The 23,910-nt window shown below is 39.9% G+C and overlaps 1 protein-coding gene across 9 annotated transcripts in view; it reads left to right on the forward strand.

Moving 5' to 3' along the window:
* The window catches only part of ABCC9 (ATP binding cassette subfamily C member 9), a 76,048-nt gene that overhangs the window by 39,584 nt on the left and 12,554 nt on the right, over window positions 1–23,910 (forward strand). For 4 of the 9 annotated variants that reach the window (XM_069806643.1, XM_069806642.1, XM_069806641.1 and 1 more), the window contains 15 exons: window positions 381–419; window positions 3,841–3,879; window positions 5,415–5,516; window positions 6,916–7,000; window positions 7,494–7,574; window positions 8,577–8,714; window positions 9,014–9,139; window positions 9,713–9,809; window positions 11,911–12,155; window positions 13,098–13,246; window positions 14,037–14,106; window positions 14,934–15,091; window positions 17,850–17,942; window positions 20,632–20,734; window positions 23,105–23,206. In XM_069806643.1, coding sequence (XP_069662744.1) covers window positions 381–419; window positions 3,841–3,879; window positions 5,415–5,516; window positions 6,916–7,000; window positions 7,494–7,574; window positions 8,577–8,714; window positions 9,014–9,139; window positions 9,713–9,809; window positions 11,911–12,155; window positions 13,098–13,246; window positions 14,037–14,106; window positions 14,934–15,091; window positions 17,850–17,942; window positions 20,632–20,734; window positions 23,105–23,206 — 1,627 coding nt within the window. The remainder of the gene's footprint in view (window positions 1–380; window positions 420–3,840; window positions 3,880–5,414; window positions 5,517–6,915; window positions 7,001–7,493; window positions 7,575–8,576; window positions 8,715–9,013; window positions 9,140–9,712; window positions 9,810–11,910; window positions 12,156–13,097; window positions 13,247–14,036; window positions 14,107–14,933; window positions 15,092–17,849; window positions 17,943–20,631; window positions 20,735–23,104; window positions 23,207–23,910) is intronic. The other 5 variants (XM_069806648.1, XM_069806649.1, XM_069806647.1 and 2 more) reach the window with 3 other exon arrangements.

The following is a 23,910-nucleotide window of genomic DNA, read 5'->3' on the forward strand; positions in this document are numbered from 1 at the left end:
AGGCATTTTTTTTCTCAGTAGTTTAAGAAGATACAAGTGGAGTGTACCTTGAAATTATTCTCACAATTGTTTTCAAAGATATATTTGAGAAGGACTCAGATTTGTCCTAAAGAAAGATATGGAATCTTGGGAAGATTAGAGAAAACAAGAAATCTTAGAAAGATACTAGAGAAAGTTTATGAAAAACCATTTAAGATTCACATTGTTCAAGTGAGATTAAGATCATATTGTCAGCTGATTAGCAGTTTGTACATCACCAGGCAACTCAGGTTTTAGCAAGTAACTCAGGCCCTACTGAGTGATTTTTTTCATTGCAAACTATAATTTGGTACTGTGGTATAGCTGATGTAAACATGGTTATATTTTGCTGATAATTTCAGACTGCCTGACAGACAGATGAATACAGAAGGATGCTTCAGGTATTGAACTAAGTGGATCCTATATTTTACAAAACCATAATAAAGGTCCTATTTACTCCCTTAAATCCTTTCCATGTGATTTCACATGCATGACTAACGCAGCTACTGATCCAGGGATGAAATGCAGGCGAAGTGAATTTCCCAACAAAGTATAACACCACAGTAATAGTAATGATGGGTAAGATTTCAGCCCCAGTTATATTGGGGTAATCCTGCAATGCATCATTGTGAAAGCCCATCTTGCTTGGGCTGTTGTGGTTGACTGCAGTGAGAGCTGTACGTCCTGCTGCCAGAGTTGTCACTGGTTTGGGATCTTAGGGAAAGAAAGCATGTTAGTGTATCTTTCTGCAAGAGACCTTGGCCAGGGCAAATCTTATGGGCCAGTTCTCAGTTCTTCCCACTTACATGAGACATGCCTCAGATACATTACAAACTTTAGACAAGGAGACGGCTTTTTGTTTTCCCAGTGAGCAATCGGCTAGAGAGACTTCTTAAATACTGAAGCATGAGGCTATCTGGATGCAGTGATGTAGCTGAGCTTGTTTCAGACCTGATTTATTAAGTCCATACAGGGACAGGTGTGGGGAATATGCAGAGACATGTATTCCCCTCACGCACACCAACCATCTTCTCAGACCGCCAAGCAAAGAAGAGTGGCTAAGTGGAAGCCCTTCACTTGGTATATATTTTCTGTATATTGAACTGGTTTCTGTGCAAACAGGTTGTTGTGTACTAAGTGAAAAGCATGGGAAACACAAAAATTATGAAGTAGATCCTCCCAAATGGCCTGTTCTGCCCTCAAGCTATGGAAGACTTCAAGAAAAATTAGGAAAAGTCAGTGCTCCCCTCAGAAGGATTGCCAAGTACAACCGCTTACCAAGAGGTCGCAACCACAGTAGCTCACAGAAAACACTGAAGGGTATTATGGGCACTGAAGGGATAACTGATAGGCCAGGTAAATGTCAGTAGCCAAAGGCAGCATACCTACATACTAGCGCTGCTCCTATGGCTGGTTGCAGGGATAGGAATAAATTCCTCCAAACTGCTGGACAGAATTTTTGTAGATGCTCGGTCCTTGTCTTGCCTCAAATTTCTTGCCTATATTAGCAGAGGAAATGGCTCATTCTGCCATTACAGTGGTATCCTAGAGATTTTGTATGCCTTTATTCTCCTCCCTTTTCATTTTGTAGGCTGAGGGAATCTGGGCCTGGTTAGAGATGCATTAATCTATTTTAAAATGTCCAGAGTTAGCATAAAAGTTTTCCAAACTTCAACAAGGTCTCTTTTTGAGTTTTCTTTAAAACCTTGATTCAAATTCATTTCTCTATTATTTCAGCTTATATATTCAAAAATCTTATAACAACAACAAATCAATCTAATCAGTTTGGTCTTATCATTTCAGACTTGAACTTACCACACCCCATTTTGGGGAATATATATATTTTACAGTACAGATAAAAAAATCAGTATAAATAGCCACATTTAAATAAATAAATAAATTAGAGCAAAGATTACTAACCTCAGTGGGCAAATAAAATACTGGTTTTAGGAGCTTCAGTTTCAGCCCACTCCCATGCCCTCCAATCACATCATTCTTTCAGATTCAGTAGGGTAATAAAGTACAAGACCAAATACTTAATCCCCTTATTTGTGAAGGCCTCGGCTCTGTAAAGGTTTTATATGTGTTTATTCATGAGATTATCAATGAACGTGGGTTGTCACAGAAATCTCACTCATAATTTGGGAGAATTAAAGTGTATTTGTCAAGCTAAGCATGGAATGAAATTTCTAACCAAGGAAGAAGAGTTTAAGAAACTGAAATCCTAAAATTAGTCCTTGCTCATTCAGATAATCTATTTGTTTATAATGGCAAGCATATTAAATCTGGTATGGAATGCAAGGCGTCTTGCAAGGCTTGTGCCCAGTTTTTGTTATATTGTACTTCAGAGGGCACTCCCAAATGTATACATGAAAGATTTTTCCCTTTCTTTACCATTGCAATGTTCTGCTGATAAGTTTGGGGTTTTTTAATAGAGGAAACATTAGGTTTTCTTCTTTTTTGTTTGGCTTGACCTAATTTCCGACCTCTTTTTAATCTCTCATTAGACTCAATCTTTTGCTTTCTTGTAACTTTTTTCCATTGTAGAGAAGACTGGAAACTTCTGCTGAATAAAGGACCAACTCTGGTGAAGCAATGTCTGTTATGAGCCTCAATTTATGGCTCTCTGACCCTTCTGAGATAACCGACAGGGCTTATTCACCTCTGATGTAATATCTTCTCTGGCGATTGGTGCATGAAGGAAACACACTGATTGTGCACTTTAGGCATGAATTATCGGAGTTCTTGAGAGCTGATGTGCAGCACAGAAAGCAACATGTCTCAGTTCTGACCTTTTGGGAAGATGCTTAATACATGAGTCTGGCATTACAAGGGCTCTGCTATTAGAATTTTTATGCCCTTTGCCAGACTTGGATCCTCTGCTTATGAGTGCAGCTGCAGTTACTGGTATCCCAGCAGGCAAGCAGACATTTCTGTCTCAGCAGTAAAATATTTCATCTGGAGGATTCATAGGCTGGGGAGGGGAGGATTTGTTTGTTTGGGTTTTTTTTAAGTCAGGCAAATAATACATTAGTATCAGTTTTCTAGTCCCTTCTAATGCCTGTTTCTATTTACCTGGCATAAACTTACTCTTTTAGGTTTTGTACTTTGCAGTGATGTGTCGCTATGCCTGGACAGGAGCACCATCACTGGTCCAGAACTGCTTTGACTGGCATCCCATGCCCTCGACACAGTTAATAAGTCAATTAACAAACAGAGAGAGCTGCAAAATCATTCGTGTCATTACTGCCATTGTATTCTCTTCAAAATGTATTTCATGGATATGATCATGAAGAAGTGGAGGTTGACAAGGAAAGCCTAGGTGTTGTGGTGCCGTGCATGGCTTGATGCAGCCTTACTGCTATAAACAGGTTCAAAATCTGTTCTGATTCAAAAGTGTATCTATAATGCTTATCTTGGATCCAAGGGAAATTTGACATTAGTTACCAACTTTTGTAGGTCATTGGCAGAACTGTGTGGAGAAGCTAACTCATTGCTTGTCAACCTTTTATATGCCTAGGCAATATTAATAATTTCATTTTTAATAGGTTTTACAATACAATTGTCACTTTTAATACATTTTCTAACAACATAACTTGCCTGTCTAGCCACTTTGCACTATAGATATGAAACTGTTGTATTTAGAAAAGTTACATGCTTTTACTTAGACCTTGTTTATTTTCCCTTTAAGAAAAAAAACCTAAACTGATGTAGAGTTCTTAAAATATATACTTAACCTCAGTTTCCCTGTATGTAAAACTAGCACAAAATGTTATTCTCTATATTTCCTGCTTACTAAATATCATTTACCATAACTTACAGTGTAAATGAAACTGAACCTTCTTTTGAAGCATCCAGAAGGTATTATTTCTGTTTTTAGTGTATCATAATACACTCATTAATTTCTTCAGAATTTACTCAAACCTTCATCTTTGTACCCTTCAGCCATCTCTGTGTTTTCTTACCATGTCGATAATCATTTACCGTAGGATTAACTGACAGGTTGTGTTAAATCCAGTGGATCCCAATCTTCTTCAGCCATTGTACCACTACCTCAGTCTTGTCCAAAAGATGTTCAGTGCTCCCAGCTCCCATTTGACATCACTGGGAGTTTAGCATTCCAATATCTTGCAAGACGGGGCCTCTAGATGTAAAACATCGTTACGTGTACCCTCCGATGTGTTTGCATGTTTTCTGATCAGCACTGGGTTTCGTGTTGCTTGATGGCTGTGTGATAGAGCAGGGGACACAGCGCTCGAAGGGAGCTGGCAGTGCTCCAGCTGAAGTCAAGCAGTGACTCCACTGCTGGCTTCAGGGAAAGGACCTGCAGGTTTAAAAGAAGGACAAGCTAAACTAAAAACACATCATAAATGACAGAGAAGTAGTGGCACACATAGCTGTGGTTGGGAGCCACACCATGATTTGCTACCTGATAATCCTGAGGACATATTTCATCCTAGTGCATACTGAACTGCTAAAACTCCTAAAATTTTGGGGATACTACTAACCAGCTACTTCTCATACCCTAGCACCCTCTCTCTCAATAGCAAATCCTAGATGCTTAAATACAAAGCTATATCAAATGTTTGGTTTGAAGCAATACCATCAAAGAGACTGAGAAGGAAGATAAGTGTTCAGATCCACAAGCTGGTACCAGTTCACCCCTCCTTCCTCACACATCTCAGGGATCTCAGAAAAATGTCTGAGATTACATGACCTTTTTTGCCACTCTACATAGGCAAAACAACCAGAACTAAAGAACATTCATACCCCTATTGTACACGTCATTAGGTATTTAGACATGTTTAAAGTATGTCTAGTAAATACTTGGGGGACTGTAGCGATTCCTTCCCAATCTGTATTAAACCACCCTCTTTTCCAATATCATGTCAGTCCACTGAGGATCTAATAGACTTAAAGGAAAAAAGCATTCACTGAGAAAAAAGTATTTCATGTGTATGGCCATGTAAAATAATCTAAAACTTCAGAAGGAAGCAAGTCAAGTGTAGTGATGCCATTTGAACAGCGCCTTTTCACTACCTGTTTTGACATAAAGTAACTATTCTTGTGAGAATTTAGTAATTTTGATTATTTATAAATTGCCTTTGGGTTGCAATTGCAGTTACTAGATTAAGGTAGGTACCAGCCATTTACAGTAACATAGAGTACAACCTAGAGTATAGATTTTGCAATCAGGGGAGAGAGTGGGTGCTGTTCTAACAAAAGCATCTAATTAAAAATTCTTCCATTGACTTTTGTAACAGTTGCTTTGCCTATGTGTTTCCCTGTATTTTTATGAATGCACATTCATAAATTTAATTTAAAAACCCCTGATTCTCAGACATTTCATAATGTGGATGCTTTGCTTTTTACTAATGCTCTTTATCTGTCTACAGTAGAAACAGATACTCAGTGGCTTATGCAGCTCAGAAGCCGTGGCTGCTGAATGCAACCGTGGAGGAGAACATTATCTTTGGGAGCCCATTTAATAAACAGAGGTAAATATCAAACCCCTTGCAAAAACATCTGGCAGCTTCTCCTTCTGGAGGAAGTTTGTAGATTCTGAAAAATATCAATGCACATTAACCCTGGGGTGGATTTAGCTAACCTGTCTTTAGCCATCTCAAAGGAAGGTTTCTGTTTTAAATTAGTCTTTCAAGGCTCCCCCTCTAACCAGAGTGCATGTCTAAGATGTTTGTAAGAAATCACACAGTGGCAGTGGCTCTCCATGGAACACAGTGGAAGCCACGTGTATTTTTCAAGCAGCTAAAGTTAGGTGAGATGAATCTCATCTTTGGAGACTATTGACATATTTTTGTTTTGTTTAGTGGAGCCTGAGGTTGTCAGAGGACTCTGGAAATAGGGATTCTAGGCATGTTTCCACTGAGTTTAAGTGCTAATCCTGCCGTGATCAGGTTACTGGAGCAGCCACTTCACAAAAACACTGCATGTACGAAGATGGGGTGCCTCAAGCAAATAACCTTAATTCTTCCTTTAGAAATACAGGAGAAGGCAGTGTGAAAGCTGAGGTGCACAGCTTCTGTTATGCCTATGTAGCACTTGCTTCTTGTGTTCTTCTAAAAGGTCAGCTAACAAATGCAGTGGAAAAAGTGACTTGACTTAAGGAAAACAAATTACTGATGTTTTCAAAGGCAACACTCTCTTTGTTTTAAGTTATTAAAAATATATCCCATTCCACTTAGTGTGTGCTTTGTTAAGATGTATGATTCCATTCCCACTTAATAAAACTTAGCAATGACCAAATATCTCAAAATCCAGACAAGCACCTAAAATTTCAGGGACCAGATTCTTCAGCTACTGCACCCATCAGCCCAACTTCATTCATACCAAAGGAGCAAGGCTGCATTACACCACTTAAGTAGTCTGATCCCAGCTGCTTATTAGCAGATTATCTGCAATACCCCACAGACCTAGAAATCTCACAGGAAATTTCAAGTTTTTGCAAGTAGTTTCCTGGTTCTGGCAAAATCAGAAGTACTGTAAGGATCCTTTGTCCTGTAATGTCACACTGAAGTAAATGAAGAGGCACTTAAAGGGGGAAGAATAATAACTCATTGGAAAATGGCTTCAAATACTCCAGAGTCCAGCAAAACAGCTCCTTGATAGGGAGGAAGGTACTCAATAATTTACGTAATTGAATCTTTAAAAAGTAGGCTTGCCAGTAAAGATTTCTAATAAATATGTCATTTTTTACAATGCTTCATTTACAATGCTCCATGATTAGTTGCTGAATAATCATTTTGCCTTACTTTTTTTTGCAATTATCCAACTATCACAGAGCCCTGATAACTTAGCAGTGAATTCGAGCTGGAGGTTTTTGTGTTAGCAAAGTAAGTAGCTGGTTAAATAATTGCAATGACCATATTGTTTGTACAGGTATAAAGCTGTTACAGATGCGTGCTCGCTGCAGCCTGACATTGACTTACTACCATTTGGTGATCAGACGGAAATTGGAGAAAGGGTAAATAATATGAATGCTTTTCTGTCTGCTTAGCCTATGTATTAAGAAGGTGCTCTCTGACATCACTCAGACAGATCTAGTCTGTATTGGGCTGCCAGTCTGGTAAATAATTGTAATTCACCAGGAATACTGCAAAAAAAGTTGAAAACTTTTTTCCTTCTTCAGCTGTTTCTCAAATGGGATTTTTTTGATCAGTCTTCGATATTTTGCTTGCAGAATTTTATGCTAGTATTGCTTGCATTTTTCAATCTAAGAAGACTACTGTGCTTAGAGAAGCTCTTCATAATTTACACTTACCCATGATTAGTTGCTGAATAATAATTTTTCTTCTTATATTGTATGAGGATTATGCTTGTTTATCAATAAGATTAGCATTTTAATGAAGCTTTTTATTTTTATTTGAACTCTGTATAAATGTAAAAAATCACATTTCCAAAGTCCTATCATAATGTTTATTCAAAGATGCATATTTCTGATCCATTATACTCATTAGGGGATTAATTTAAGTGGCGGCCAACGACAGAGAATCTGTGTAGCTCGAGCACTCTATCAGAACACCAACATTGTCTTCTTGGTAAGATTTTTCTTTTTCACATGCACTCTGGAAAGTTAATAATAAAACTGTCATTCTTTCCATTTAGCTTTAGAAAAATTTATGTTAGATTTAGATAATTATAGGACTTGTATTCAACTCCAAATCCAAATTATAGAGCTAGGAAATAAACATCCACAAGAGGCAGCATCAAAACGTACTGAGAGACTGATGAAGGTGGGATGTCTTACCAAGATTAACACTGGAAGAATATAACAGGTTGTCTAAATTCTGCTTTCTCTCAGTGATGACCCACTGTCAACATAGTTCCACTGAAATCAGCAGGACTTCTGATAAGGAAAAGCACCATAATGCAATTACTTGTGAGCAATGAACAGACTGAGGGTTCAGCACTCTCCTGCAGAGTGCTGTGGATTTGGACAAACTTTCCCTTCTCTGTTACTAATTTCAAGGCATGTCAGGAATTTCAGGAGGCTACTGCTCATGAAGGGGCTGTTTGAGCCTCTTCAAAATTAAACAGGGACTTCTGTTCTTAGAGAAAAAGTGTTTTCTTATTAAAATTCTTACCTGAATGTTGTCTTGTTGCTAGTCACACTCACTCAAAGTGAAGACCAAGCACATCTGCAGTTTAGTTTGGAGGAAATTAGAAGAGTTCCTAACTCTAACTTTCTTGTGCCAGTTTCCCATCAAAATTAGGCCCAAGCTTGGCTCTGAATCCTGGCATTTTCAAATTTGGATGGGAAATTTCAGTTCTCATGTTCCTGATCAGAATTACTCCACACTGTCACTGTGGCACCAGCACTGTACAGATCTAGACACAAAAAATTAACTGAGTCCATTACTATGAACTGAAGAGCAATGGATTCTAGCTCACTGTTTTGTAGTGCACCCCTCTGACTATGTCTTAGAGAGGGTGGAAACGTTAGTCATGGCAGATGCTTTCTATTTTTAAAAAACTCTTAAGAGAAATAAAACTAATTTTTGTATCCTGTACTAATATTTTTTAATTTGATTTGATTGCAGGATGACCCATTCTCTGCGCTGGACATTCACTTAAGTGATCATTTAATGCAGGAAGGGATTTTGAAGTTTCTGCAAGAAGACAAGAGGACTCTTGTTCTGGTGACACATAAATTACAATACCTACCACATGCCGACTGGGTAAGAGAAGAGATAGCATGATGCAGATTTGCTAATGATGAACGTACACTTGAAGTCAGCACCATAATGCTTAAGGACGTCACTGCTTTTCTCTGTAATAGAGTCCCTCCTTCTTAATTCCATATGTCATGTGGCTAACTGCCAACTTAAGAATTCATTAACAAAATATTGAATAAAATGAACACAGAAATTTTCTTGATGGTAATCTCACCAATACTGAGACAAATTTTGTAGGATGCAGGTCAGTGATTATGGTATCTGTATCTATAGTCAGGCCTATTGGATGCTTTCTCCCCTAGATCATAGCAATGAAGGATGGAATGGTGCTTAGAGAAGGGACACTAAAGGATATCCAAACCAAAGATACTGAGCTATATGAACACTGGAAAACTTTGATGAATCGCCAAGATCAAGAATTGGAAAAGGTAAATAGGAGCATTGTGGGCAAGGATGACCTTTCGGAAAAGAAATATTTTTCAGTTAATTTCTAAAAAACCCAAACCATGTCAGAAAGCAAATTTTAAACTAGGCATTAGGGAAAAAACACATGAAATGTAAGGAACTTTAAGGACTGGAGTAGATTGTCCAGGAAGCGTGTGGTATATCCGTCATGGGTGGTTTGTAAAGACACGAGGCAAACATCCTTTTGAAATGCGGTGTACAACTGATCCTTTGCTAGGGCAAGGGATGGACTAAGAGACTTCCTAAAGCACCTCTTAGCCTTTTATTCTGTTATTGCCATGAGTATTTAGGATTCTCTAAAGACTATTTTTGAAGTTTTTATCATTCCAGAAGAGAGGGAATGAAAGAATGGAAGAAAGAGAGAGGGAAGGAAGTGGACGAAGCAGGATTTTCTGAAAGATAAATGCTAAAATGCTGTGCTTTTGCATTCTGTGAGCTAAATGATCCAAATAAAGTCTCTTTGAGGTTACTGTTGGGGCTACCACAGTGGCAGACAGCTAAGCTCTCAAATTAGTAAACAAGTTTCCTTATTACAGGATATGGAAGCTGACCAGACTACTCTTGAGAGAAAAACCCTTAGAAGGGCCATGTACCCCAGAGAATCCAAATCACAACTGGAAGATGAAGATGAAGGTATGTTTTATCATTTCACTTTATTTACTCTATTACCATGTTTCATTGCCTTTCCACTTGAATAGCTGGCAGTTCTTAGCAACAAAGTATGAAGATGTTGATGACACTTGGTAATAACAGTAGAAAGTCCAATACTTTGACCTGTTTACAATATGACTTGTTTAAGGGATTCTCCATAGATTTCTCTAAACGTTGTGCAGGGATAAGGGTGTACCAAAACAAGTTAATTTCTTTGCTAACTCATCCTGTCTGGAGGTGTTGAGGGGTGAGATAGAAGTAAAACAACAGTAAGAATTGTAATTAGAGCAAATTGAGGTAGCTCTGCCTAGTCATTGCCACAATAATGTTAGATCAGCTGTCGCCCTATCCCTCACGACATATCTGTGAATGGTCTGTTCTGGGCTTTTGAAGTATCACCGTGGGATCAAACTTGTAGTTATTTTCAATTCCTTTTTGGATATGGAGTTAACCTGCTATTTTTCTAGCTTGGACCATTTATGGGAGAAGCTTTAGGCTTTGTTCTCAAGCTTAGCTTCTTGCTCCCCCCAGGTCTTGATGCTTTTAGAGGTGCAGATTCAGATTCACATCACTTTTAAAGGGGGGGCGGGGGGCAGAATGGTTGGAGATTGGCAGCTGGCAACGAGACCCGTGAAGAACATCCTTGGGATGCTAGACCAGGCCTACAGGGAGTAGTCAGCCCTGGCAAGCAGTAAGTTTGTGCCAGGGAAGAGAAGAGGTGAACTGCAGGCTTCACCTTAACTCAACAGGAGCACTAATTGCAGGGATTATCATGGCGATACTGGCTGGAGTGATCACAGAATGCACACTAGCTATTAAAAGGCTCTTTATTGCTGCCTTATGTTTCATCTGGCAATGCTCATGACAGATTGTCATCTCTAGTCACATGTCTGTAAGTCCTGGATTGCTCCATTTTGAAGAAGTTCCCAATCACTGTACGATGGGCAGAGCTGGACCCCAAAGCCCTTGAGACAGAAATATTATGTTGGCTTCGTACTTCTTTGGCAGAGCCGAGCAGAATACCTCTTAATATGTGCAGTCATCAGTATACTTTATCAGTTAAATTCTTGAAGGAGTTTAAATAGACGTCATTCCCAAGCTCCTCCTTTTGGTCTGTGCAAGAAAGCCTTGCCAAAAACCTGTATCTTTTTTGTGGGGTAAAATAGAAAACATGGGGGAAAAAGACATGTCCATATAGTCCACAGAATGCCTGCAAAAAGCAGACATCATTCAGATCAAAAAACACATATCAATAACTTCAGGACAGAAATATAATCTGACATTGCATTCTAGGTCATCCACACTTACTATGTGACCTAGGGAATGTACACAAAGTCTCTGTGTGTTAAGAAGTGTAGAATTTCAACTTTCAAGAAATCACTTACTAATTCATTTTTAATGTTCAAAGTCAGAAATGAGTGGAAATGTAGTTAGTACAGGCTGTCAAGAGCAGGTTAACATTTCTCTTCCCCAAGTGTGCCTGCAAGGCTATGATATTTATATTCTTATTATCTGGAAAAAAAATAATTTTTAGATGTCATGTTTATGCACCTATGAAATATATATTTCCATAGCAGAAGTCTTCTACCAATTTTATTTCAGTATAATTTGAACAATTATGATTTTATCAGAGCAAAACTTTAGTACTCTTGAATGAAGGGAAAACTGAACCCTTTCATGCAACAGATGACAGAGCACCTGGATGGAAAGCTTTGGAGTGCTTTCTAGAATCTTCCATGTGACCCAAAGTGCTCTGCTGACTGTATAATAAAAGCAGCTGAACAGGTTGGGAAAGGCCTAGTCTCTACTACAAATAGTCAGTACTGAAGACCTAATTTACAAAAATATTGCATTAACAAAACCGTAACAAGTCAAAGACTGACGGTCTATAGAGTTGCTCAAAGAGCACAGGGGAAGTCTTATGAAAATATATCTGAAGTTTTTGCTGTTCTTAAATGACAAATTGAATTTTGCCGTTAAAATTAAAATTCAAAACAAAATAGAAGTCAGCCAAATCCAATAAAGCCAGGTATAATTCTTAGTACTGAATCCAAGCTAACTTGATCAAATGTCTGAGTCACAGAGGAAGAAGAGGAAGAGGATGAAGATGATAATATGTCAACTGTCTTGAGGCTCAGGACAAAGATGCCGTGGAAAACCTGCTGGAGATATCTAACCTCTGGAGGATTTTTCTTGCTCTTTCTGATGATTTTCTCAAAGTTGTTGAAGCACTCAGTTATAGTGGCCATAGATTATTGGCTTGCTACATGGACATCCATGGACAATGCAAATGAAGTCAGGAACTTTGGTGATAAGAGCACAAATAAGGTGGGCCATATCTTGGAGCTTGACAGGGAAAAAAGAAAAGAAAAAAATGTTCTAAAGTAATTATTTGCTGTTCGTCTAGAAGCCAGCTAGATTGGAAACACACATAGATATAGTAAGATTGATTATTATATAGGATGGATGAATTGTTCATGCTGAAACATAAGACAATTGAAATTTTATCAATCTTTTCAAACTTGCAAAACTGAAACAGAGGCATGTTTAAGGTTAGAAAAATGATTGACCTTTCAAAGGAAGGAATGTCGTAGTAAACTTTTCCATCTGGATTTTTTAACACCTAAGTCAATGACCCCATTTTCCGAAGTACTGGCTGTCCAGTAATGTCCTGCCAGAAAAAAAAAAAAAAGTCTTCAAATGTACTACTTAAATACAATCTGCTTAAAGCTGTAAATTTGACTCATATACAAATATCTCACTGGAATCTACTTAGTAAACTTTCAGAAGACTTCAATGTGTTATAGTCCTGGCAGATTAGGATTTGCTCTGGGAATTTTAGTGGTGCTTGAACTTAATAAGGTGGAACTTTCCAACATCTCTCAAATGCCTTAATTCTTGAGAAGTTCTACTTCGGTTGTCTGAGTTTCTTGGCTAACAATTTGCATACTTTTGCATTGTGTCCAGTTAGTCTATCTTCACAGTTCTAAGTACTATCACCTCAAGGTCTCGAAGGGTACTTATCAGTAGGTTGAGGGATCTTAGAACTGCCAGATCTTCTGAAACAAATGATGTGTTCTAATGTGAAATTAATGAACTGCAGTTCCTCCATAGTTCTTCTATTTCCCAAAGATTATGTTAATATAATCATGTAATAATATATGGGATATGACATGCTAGCAGATTGGTACCAGGTACATTGGGAACTTTCCAGCAGAAAAGAGAAATGGGTGTTTATTTCTAGGACTGACGTATTTGTCATTTTATTAGACTTATCATGTAGCTGTCTTCAGCACCCTCTCTGGAGCAGGGATTGTCCTTTGCCTCATCACATCTCTGACTGTGGAGTGGATGGGCCTCACAGCAGCCAAGAACCTACACCATAATCTCCTCAACAAAATCATCCTTGGACCAATCAGGTACAGCAAAAATAACATTCCTCCTGAACAACTACATGGTCAAAACCTGTCCTCTTTGTAACTGGGAGGGTACTCCTGTGAAAAGCTCTTATATTTGCCCTCAAGGCCTCAAAAAGTGAAAATAGGAGACGTAATCAGGGGAAAAAGTTCCATGTCAGAACATGTGAAATTCTGACCCCTTTTTTATCTGGCTGAAATGTGTCAGATAGCTAGCACCCCCTTCCAGGCTGGCATGTCAGTGACGGCTTTGAGTGCAGTTCTAGCTCCAGGGCACTCAGCTCCAACTCTGAGCAATGGGCATGCTGTCACACAACGTGGACACCAGGCTTCTTCCAATGGCTGGGGACAGGTTCTGTGCACGATAACCACAGTCTCTCACATGCAGCACGTTGGCCAAAAGGGTGCCTGCCTAACAAATACAGTTATCACAGTGCTTTCATGAAACAACTGAGTCCTGGTGCCCAGTACCACGCAGGAGGTTGAGCAGCAGCCAGGGACAGGCTGTGATCTTTGCAAGGGATCTTAAATCTTTAGGGAGCATGGATGAAAGAGCAGCAGGCAAGACGGTAAGTTTTTGGAAGAGGAGACTTAAAAGTTTTTCCAGGAGGAAGTGCCAAGAGGTGCATTTAGATAGTCAGGATGCAGGCATTATGATCTGTTAGGTTATTCAAAGTTACTGCTTGGTTTTAGAAAATGGCTGGACACAGCTCTATGTTCTGTCTGACTGGGCTTTCTACCCAAAACTGGAATTCCTTTTCAGGTAACTTTTTGGTTTTAATTTGTTCAACAGGTTCTTCGACATGACTCCATTGGGGCTAATTCTAAATCGCTTCTCTGCTGATACAAATATCATTGATCAGGTAGACATATCAATATATTCTGTTTTATTACGTCTTGGCTTTAATTTTCACTTAGCTACTGGATAAGTTGATGTATTAAAATATTCAGTAGGGAAAGGCATAGCAAAAACAGGCTCTGGGAATGATGATAGACAAACTCAAAATAGAAGTTACACACATTTGTAGTAATGAGGGCAGGTAACAATTAGAATAAACATGGTGGGAGATGGTGGCTCTTCATTTCTTCATATGCAGACTGATTGCTTCTGTTGGAAGATCTGGACTAGCAAAACACCAGATTTGGAGCTCAAAACAGGAAATAGGCTAGAATATAATAACTTTAACTATATGGGAGAGCACATGACAAATAGATGTTCCGTGCTGGTTGCAGCACATGTGAATTTAGAGCATTCAGGGAGAGGAAGGGATGCTTTCACTGTGGCTGTGAATTAAAATGTTTAGATGAGCAATAATCCTGAATGTAAGGGTGATGGGAAGATGGAAGGAAAATTAAGAGGCTCTGAGAAAGAGCATGCTGTTCCTCTAAATATTTGGGATATCAAGAACAATTTTCTTTCTTGCCTGTTATATAAATGAGGTGGAAATGGCTCCTATTTCCCCATGATCTTTGAAACACTGACCTTTCGAAAAAATCTACTGACTCATTTTTTAACCTCTGCACATTTGAGTAGCAGACCTGCAGAAGCATAAAGGCTCCTGATACAGGGAGAATATCAATGAGTGTACAGTGGTATCATTCCACTTTCCCTATGGTCCTCTATAGGAAAAGGCATATAGTGGTACTACCAGTGATTTTTGCCTTATGTATATTTTTTGTTTTGCCCTAGCACATTCCTCCTACGCTGGAGTCTCTTACTCGGTCCACCTTACTCTGCCTGTCAGCCATTGGAATGATCTCCTATGCCACTCCATGGTTCCTTGTTGCCCTTGTGCCTCTTGGGATAGCATTTTATTTCATCCAGAAATACTTCAGAGTTGCTTCCAAGTACGTATTAAAAAACTGTCCTGAAAATGTCTTCTGAAAAAATTGTACGTAAGAATTGTGATGGAATGTGAGGTTATAGGAGCTAGTATAAGGAGGAAATGGCCATGGCGTCCTGCTTTTGATCCTGAGGTGTGAGTTTGAGACATACATTGGAGGATGTTTCCAGCTGACTGACTACAGATGTGGTATTTGGGGAAGTAACACTAGTTGCAGCACTTTTGTACACTGTTGGCTATAGAGTCAGATGAGCATGAAGTTTGTTAATCAACTGAGCCGGCTCGGATCTGGTCAAAGCTCCTCTTTGACCTTTTGAGGGTTAGTAGAGAATGGAAAATAACTTCCTGGATTAACGTCAGTCATAGCTTTTTCTTCATATTTCTTCATAGCAATTTCTTTCACATTGGGAAATTCACATTTCCACTCTACTGCAACATTTCATATTCAGAATGATTTGGCTGGTTATAAAGAGTACGTTCTTTCAGCAAGAGTGTCATGATTTCTTAGAGTCACGCTTCTAGTGCTGAACTCATTATATAATTTAGTAAAACATCTTAAGCAAGCCATTTGACTTTTTTTTCTTAAATTCAATCAGTCATGCTTCTTTTTTTAATCAGCCAGATTTCTGGCTGGATTTACTCCACTTTCTGATGCTTAAAAATACCCATTAAGGTGCCTGCCGACCTGCAAGGAGGCCAAAACAACCTACCATCATTAGCAACTGACTTCTGGCCCTGTCTTTGCAGTAGGCACATGGTAAAGCATTAGCTGCTGTTTTGTAGCATCTGGTTAAGAGACACAGTGTTTTTCAACTGAGCGTACCAATACAGTTGGCCTCACAAATTATACTCTTATTTAGGTGGCCTGAGAAAGAATTGTGTTAGTTATTCCCCTTAAATCAATGGAGCAGGAGGAGCAACATATCAATAATTTAGCTTCACTTTACCCTACTTCTCATCAGCTTTCCTCAGAATTTCCAAGGAGATTTATTCATAAGAAAACTCTATAATCAGAATGCACAAACCAAAAATGTTTAATTCTGAAATAACTTGCTTAAATTCCCTGAGATTTTTCAGAAACCTTGTTCTTTCCCCACCAGGTTTCCAAACTAAAGCTGTACGTGGCAGCACACCAGGTCTCAAGGTGGATGAGGCATCAGGAGACCTGGTTGTCATTCTTAAGTTCATTGTGGTCTTCTGAGTGTCACCCTGTCTTGCTACACATAACAGTGCACATTGTGTAAACTTCTTAGTTAAAATACACAAGAGTAGGCAAAGCTGATGTATTAGACCCCCCCCAGGGAAATACTACAGTTTCTCTCTGTATTTTATATATGAAAGTAAAGTCTCCATCCATCTCCAAATCTGGTTTTCCCACATGCTGTACCCATAGCCATACCATGCAAGCTAGCGAGAGGTTGATCACCCCTGTAAGTCAGTGCACACACACTTGCACCCGTTGGCTCTGCAAGTCCATAACTTTAAATTAAACTCTTTTAATTGTGAGGCATTCAGGGGCTGACTTGTATTCCTTCAATCCACAACAGAAATTAATAAATCTAATTTATTTCTAGAAAAAATAGTCTTGGGATATGTAGGATGAAGGAATAGTTTCAGCCAGTATTATAACTTACTTGCATGCAATACTTTCCAGGCTTCACTAATTTTTAGAAATGCAAATATTTCCAGTATTCCTTGCAGCACTTTGACTCTCTGTTGTATTTTCCATTACATGTCTCAAAAACTCCTGTGTATTTTCCATCATAAATTTGAAAGAGAGCATATTTATCATCAAAACATAAGCAGCAAATCCAGTCCTGTATACTGTAACATTCAGCATCATGGAGCACTTATTTCTCCCTATCTATCTAATACAGTGTGCAAACATAGTAGGATTTTAATAAAGATTTTAAATATCTAATGATCTGGCCTCTCTTCTGTTTATACAACTGGCTGCTGTGCCAATGGCAGAGTGTTACAGAAAGTTGTATTTGTGTCTGTGGTTTGGAAAATGTTCCTGTTTCAGGAGACTGGAATTTTTAAACTTAAATATCATCCCTCCATGCAGGTGTTGAAAATACCATTGCTGAATAATTGAGGAAATTTCTCATTCATATTATTTCTCTGTCAGTGCTGTCTCTATTTCAACCAGTGTGATAATGTTAACACCACAAATAGAAGGTCTGCTATATTTTACGTTCAGCATGTTGCAGTACTTAAAGATACTCAAAACAAGGCAAGGTTTATATGGAAAGGCACCCTTTTTGTTAGGCCAGCTGATAGAGTTGCAATAAAACAGATAAACTTGCAGATACTCTAACTCTATTTTATACCTGATGTATAAGGCACAAATAACATGCTATAAATTTGAAAATCAACTGTTCTGAATTCAAGTTAATTATATTAATTATATTAATAAATTAGAACATTTGAGGATAAAAGGTAATTAGCATCTGGCTAAAATGGACAGCAGGTTTTTATCTGGGAGAGATGATGTTCTCTGTGGGACAAAGAGAAGCTTAGCTGTGACCAAAAGCTAGATTGTGGAGGTGGCTGGGAGATGATTCAAAGGCTCCTATGGCAAAAGAGAAATATGATATTCCCATGTCAGTGTCTTTCCGTACTATAAAACCCACTATTTTGTGTCATCCTGAAAAGAATATGTGCAACACATAAAATGTCTATTCTTGTCTGTTACGCAGTGAAATTTCTACAGAGATGTTTACATTGTAATGGCTGTCTGCTGTTTTTTGTACTCCCAGGGACCTCCAGGAACTTGATGACAGCACCCAGCTACCTTTACTCTGTCACTTCTCTGAGACAGCTGAAGGCCTTACCACCATTAGAGCGTTCAGGTCAGTAAAACAAATGATTAAAGGGAGGCTTGGGTTTTGGTCTGGCCCATGCAGCTTGCTTGGAGAATGTCTGAGGGTAAATTGTTGGATATGGTGGACTTTAATTAAGCCATCTCAAAAAAGGGAAGAAATTTTCTTTTCCTGTTGCTTTGCCATGCCTCTAAACACTTGTGCATATTTTCAGTAACACACTAATTTATCTGTGCTGGTTTTCCGCTGAATTAAAGATGATACTTTTTTAGGATACGATATTTAAACTTTTAAGACGTTTAGTTTAACCTTACTTGGACGACAGGGAGCTCTCCTTTGCCAGGCAGGCACAGGCACCACTCCTTCAGACCCCCCTCCTATATCCTACAAACTGCGCTATCCAAGTGCCCTGGAATCATTTCTGTATTTAACCCACTTCTCAGGCAGGGAAACATCATTATAGCACTCTCCAACCAAAAGTCAATATGCAGCTTGAGAGACTTTCCAAGAAAACTACAGCAGAACAGAACTTAATATTGTAAAACCTAGCCTTGTCAATCAAAACTGAAAAATAAATTCCAGAAGATTCAGAGAATCTTTCCAACTTCCCATGCATATATTTTTTCTCTACTTGCTACATGAAATGTAGCCCAACTTCTCCTCCATATATTCACTACATTATAGCTAGCATGACTCTGTCAAAAGTGCCAGCTTGATGGTGCCCCCCAGCAAGCGTAACTTGCATTCATTCTGTACAATGTAGAATTTCAAACCAGTGCAGATCTCACTGCAGTGCTATCTGCACACCTATTTTAACAGCTTAAGACTGTTGCATCGCTTCAAGGTAGCTTTAGGACCCAGGCTATTAGTACAGAGTGCTGCAGTAAGGACTGTGGCAGGACAAGCAAAAAGGTTGCTGTGTTGAAGAGATGTGAGCCAGCGGTCAACAAATGTTTTAACAAGTTTTGTCAACCAGAATGATGTATTGAAACAATAAGTTATAATTAAGTCCTGATGCTGAGTGCTTCTTGAGAGGTTCAGAGTGGCCTTTCATCACGCTATCTATCTCCTCAGAAAGACAAAGGAGCTTAGCACTTCTTGGGAGTTGTTCAACTCTTCTTTACCTTACAAAAAGGCAATGTGGGCTTGGACAACAGAGAGCAGAAGGCAGCCTCACAGAAGGACCAGGCATCATAACCATCACTTGAGCTTTCCAGGATCTCTGGTGCTAATCAAAGCCATTTCATTTCCCTGTCTATGCTCCACTGTCAACCAAACCTGAAGTCTCCAGTGTTTTTTGCCGGCAAGCTCATATTTACTAATAGTCCTGTTAGTCATTCTCTGCAGTTTGAGTTCAGTATGTTCCAGGATAAAATAGAGCAGCTCCTCACATAACTTACCACAAAGTAGTACAGTTGGATCAGAAAGCAATTTCAGTGACCTTTGCTGTTTGTCATCTGACAGGATAAAAGTCTAAAACTGCCCAGAAGATGAGCTGGACATGGATGAAAAGATACAGATTGAGCATGTCAGATTTTCCATTAGGAAAACAGGAGTTTTGCTGCCAGAAAGGCAGATGAGCAGAATAGTCAGTGCATCTTTGCTCCTCCCCACGTCATTACTGTTGCCAGTTGCTGTTTTGCAGAGGTTGCTTGCCATGTTTACAAGCTGTGTAGAAGGAAATAAAGTATCAGTGAGAAAAGGCAAAAAAAAAAAAAAAAGTTGTTTCTGGCAGAACAGGGGTTACAGGTGCTTCACAGCAGGGCCCTGAGACTATAAAATGGAAGAGCTTGCCGTCATAAAACAGACGATAAGCTGCTGAATGAAGTTCAGCTAGTTTATTCAAGTGAGGATATTTTAACAGACAGTAGAATATGAAACAATGAAATGGTTTCCATCTGACTGCAGGTCATACCTAAAGTACTGCAAGGCACCATGAATTTAATACACTACACCAACAGAGCTTTCCCCCTCCCCTCCCAAAGCGTACCTTGGCTCTTAGGCACTCTGTCATCCTTGCACTGGTTTTTAAATGTGACGGGCATTACGCGGGGGAGAGAGAAACACGCGCCAGTGGAGGTAACACCGCTCATTTTGGTAATTCAGAAATTATCTATAGCTCTCCCTCACTGTAGTTTTCCAAGCTGCTTAGGCAATGTGCGACTGGCTGAGAAAACAGCTGAGCTGAGTAGCTGAAAAGTATTGAGCTACTGATCAATCTACAGTCTATTAGTTGAAACCTCAGAGGTGTCACTCCTGTTGAAGACTCCTGCAGCTGGCCAGGTAACTTCCGAAATCAGATTTTGAGCTGACAGGTGAGCCTTCTGCTCTTGCTAGTGGCTTGTGAGGAAGAAACGAGGGGCCACAGCAGCACTCGCCTGTGAGAGGACTGGAGGGCAGCAGCAGGAAGGAAAACCGTCCCTAGCAGCCTGGCATTGCAGTCTCTTTGAGGGGACAGGCTCTGATCCAAAATCTAGGCCGATATAATTGCTTGTTGAACAAATTCCTCCCCATCGTACATGTAGCTCTGCCTGGTTAAGGAGAGCCCTGGCAGCAGGTACGGGTCCTTAGGGCAGAGTTTTTAACCCAAAGTTTGGCGAAAGCAGAAGGGCAAAAAGTTTTGGTTTGGGGGGAGGGGAGGGAGACAAGAGTTTAATGTGTCATCCTTTTGTGTATGGGTGTATAATGTGTTGTAATATAACAACTTTGCTCTTGGCAGGCACGAAGCCAGATTTAAACAACGTATGCTGGAACTAACGGACACGAACAACATTGCCTACTTATTTCTATCGGCTGCCAACAGATGGCTGGAGGTCAGGACGGTACGTTCAGTTTCATCCCAGCCATGGTTTTGAAACCTTGGAAGCAAACAGAGACTTTGCCTGATGCAGAGAAGATAATAACGAGAATTAATCTCGCGATGAGATTATACACACTGTTCCTTAAAATAGATTGGGATTGTTTATGTTAAACCCATAGGGTTTTTTCAGCTTTCTTGGCCGGGGGTAAGAAAATACAAGTCTCCCTCATCTTTTGCTGTTGTGATGTCTAGCGTCTGAAGAGAGTGCAAGAACAAACATTTACATAACTTGAAGTAAGGCTTTCTCTACTACTGTGCAGCATCTGCAGACCTGCTGCAGCAGGAACTGCTTTCAAAGCAGAGCATGGATTTTAGTAGTTTTGTGGACTGTGCCATCATTCTGCCAGGGCTGGTTTAGGCACCACTGAGCTTCCAGGTCCTGAGGTATCTCTCCAGCAACAGGTTTAATCCCACAGCTGTAATTTAAACCCCTCCTTTGCAGTGCCTTTACTACAGCTGTGAGGCCATACTGTTTGTGATTTTACCGCTCAGTATCACGAAAGATGGCAGAACTAGACTCCAACTGCAAGACAAATGACAGTAGGGCACAACACAGCCGCTGCCAGTGAGACAGGCTCCTGGCTTTTATGAGGCCTCTTCAGGGACAGCACATGAGGAACTTTCCTGATCTGCAAGGCAAGAAGAGGCAAGCAAAGTCACCCTGATTTTCTTATTCATCTGACACTAAAAGAGCAATGAATAAACAGAGCAGTGACCTGATTCTGCTAGACACAAATAGTAACAGGCATGATTTATCCTCACATCACAGGCTGTATCCTCACCTTCACCTCCTGGCACGCTGGTGGAGCAACAAAGTTGTGCTCCATTTCTTATGATGGCAAAGCTTTTCCTTGTGCATGAAGCCTCCAGCTTCGTACAGCATCCAAGATCAAGCTGAACTTGCTTCCAAATCAAAGACAGATAAATAACAGAGCAACAGCCAATCCTGGAATAAGCTGTGGCAATGCCTGTTAATGTCTCACAGCCTTAGACTTGCTTACATGAGGAATGAATTTGATCCAAGAATATGCGTCACTTCATCATAGCATTAGAAATAATGTGGTCTTGCCAAGGAATAGTTCATTTAGCTCTGCCTAATGGCACAGTGGTACTAAAGTCACTCAAAAGTTTGTAGGATTTAATAGCAACCGTGAAGTCCTGTCCCAACTGCTGGTGGAGACTCGAGACCATTGTGCTTCTGCTTCCCTGTAGATGTTAAGTTCGAGTCTGTCATCTGCTCATCAACACTTTTTACTGACAGATGAACTAGGCAGCCCTCGTTTCAAATCTCAGAAGGAAAGATTCCGGGCAGGATATTATCAGACAGGAGGAAAAAAATGGATGGAAAATGCTAACCCTGTAATCCAAAGTAAATATAATGCAGGGAGCAGTGGGAGAGTGGGAATACCAGCAGTCTCATGAATCAGGCACCTTGACAACTACATGAGATCACATGTGGCATTCACTTCAAAACTGAGGTACACATCAAGAAGATGGGTTCAAGCTCCTGCAAAGCTTGTGAGAAGTCAGATCTTTCTAACACAGCAATTTCTGTAAAGCGAGTCATCACCATGCAACAGAGCTGAGATCCTTCAGGTATCTACCACAGAATCACTCTGAAACTCAAAGTGCTGTGGCAGGAGCAAGGCTTAGTAGCCCATTTGCAGCACCACAACTACACAGCTATACTGCTTTCAGAGTCCACATTGCCAACACCCACGTGGTGTTTCACTGCAGGCTGTGAGGATATAGCAGGCTTAGGGATGCCTTCACCATGCACAGTGTCCCATTGCATGATGTAGACACTGTATGTCAGGCTGCCCACTTGTGCCAATAAAACATGTGCATGACCTGTATAAATTCTGCCAAAATTCTTCATGGACTTTGTGCAGTCCCTCTTTTTTGGGAAGGCAAACCCATGTTTGAGAAGACCTGAAGGACAGTGGAGAGAGTGGAATTGATTTGTTTTAGTGGCAGGAATTAAGTGGTCATTGTTATGTCATTCTTATGATTTTTTTTTTTTTATGTGCTCATTAGATTTTTTGATACCTGCTTTTTTTGGGGTGGCCACAACAAGATACCCTAGCCCAAATGGATTTGCAGAAAATACTGGCCTGTTTCACTTGTGTTCAGCAAGTTCCTCTAGAGTGTTTCAGGTTGGGCACCACAACCCCTGACCTTTTCCAGGAAAACCAAACCAGAATTAAGGACTAAGTGTCATTAAAGAAATAATCCTCACTGAAGTGAACCTGCTCTGCAACTAAAGAAATTTTCTTGTTGCTGCATTTTAATGTTGTGTAGAAACTTTCTCTCCCCCTCTCTCTCATTCCAGGATTACCTTGGTGCTTGTATAGTTCTGACTGCAGCTGTCACTTCCATCACTGAAGGGCCTCACTCAGGGTTTGTGGGGCTAGGTCTCCTGTACGCTCTGACGGTATGTACCAAGGCAAAGCATAAGAACTTTCAGACCAATGGATTAATTTTATAATACTTTTAAAAATACATATACAGGGTTATCTTCCAGCTTGCTTAATCTTGAAAAAACCAATCTTGCAAATAATGGATTCGAGCCAAAGTTGAGAGAGTTCAGGGCAACTTGGACTTGCTTCAGGTTTTATGAGCCAATTAAAAAAACACAACCATTCCCAGGCCCTGCGTGCTCCCAAGCAGAGCAAGAAAATTAAGAATGCGTAAGAGGACCTGCTGTGCACTCTGTTTTGCACAACACAGTGTTGGTTCCGCCTGTATATGGCAAAACCTGCCAGAAAATACTATTCCACAGATTGTCATAACCTGGGTAATCTTTAACAAAAGACCAAATAAAATAATTGCAGAAGAATCAGAAATACCAGTTCTGCCTTTGGAGGGAAACTACTCAGATGGCCAATATTGATTGTCCATGCAATTCTGAATGGATTTGGGGATTGGGACCTTTGGGGCTGGTGGGCATGGTTCATCATGACAGGCAGCAGTAGGAAAGCAGAGGAGATGGGGTTAGGAATGAGGAGATTTTGGTAGCACGCTAGCTGATTCATTTTCACATCATCATTCTCACTGAGCTATGTGAGCTGAGTCATGGAGAAGGAACAGTGGTTTCATGTAGTAGGCTATAAGAGAGGCTGAGAGTGCATCATGAGC

The sequence above is a fragment of the Haliaeetus albicilla genome, chromosome 19, assembly GCF_947461875.1.
Source record: "Haliaeetus albicilla chromosome 19, bHalAlb1.1, whole genome shotgun sequence".
NCBI classification, from domain to species: Eukaryota; Metazoa; Chordata; class Aves; order Accipitriformes; family Accipitridae; genus Haliaeetus; species Haliaeetus albicilla.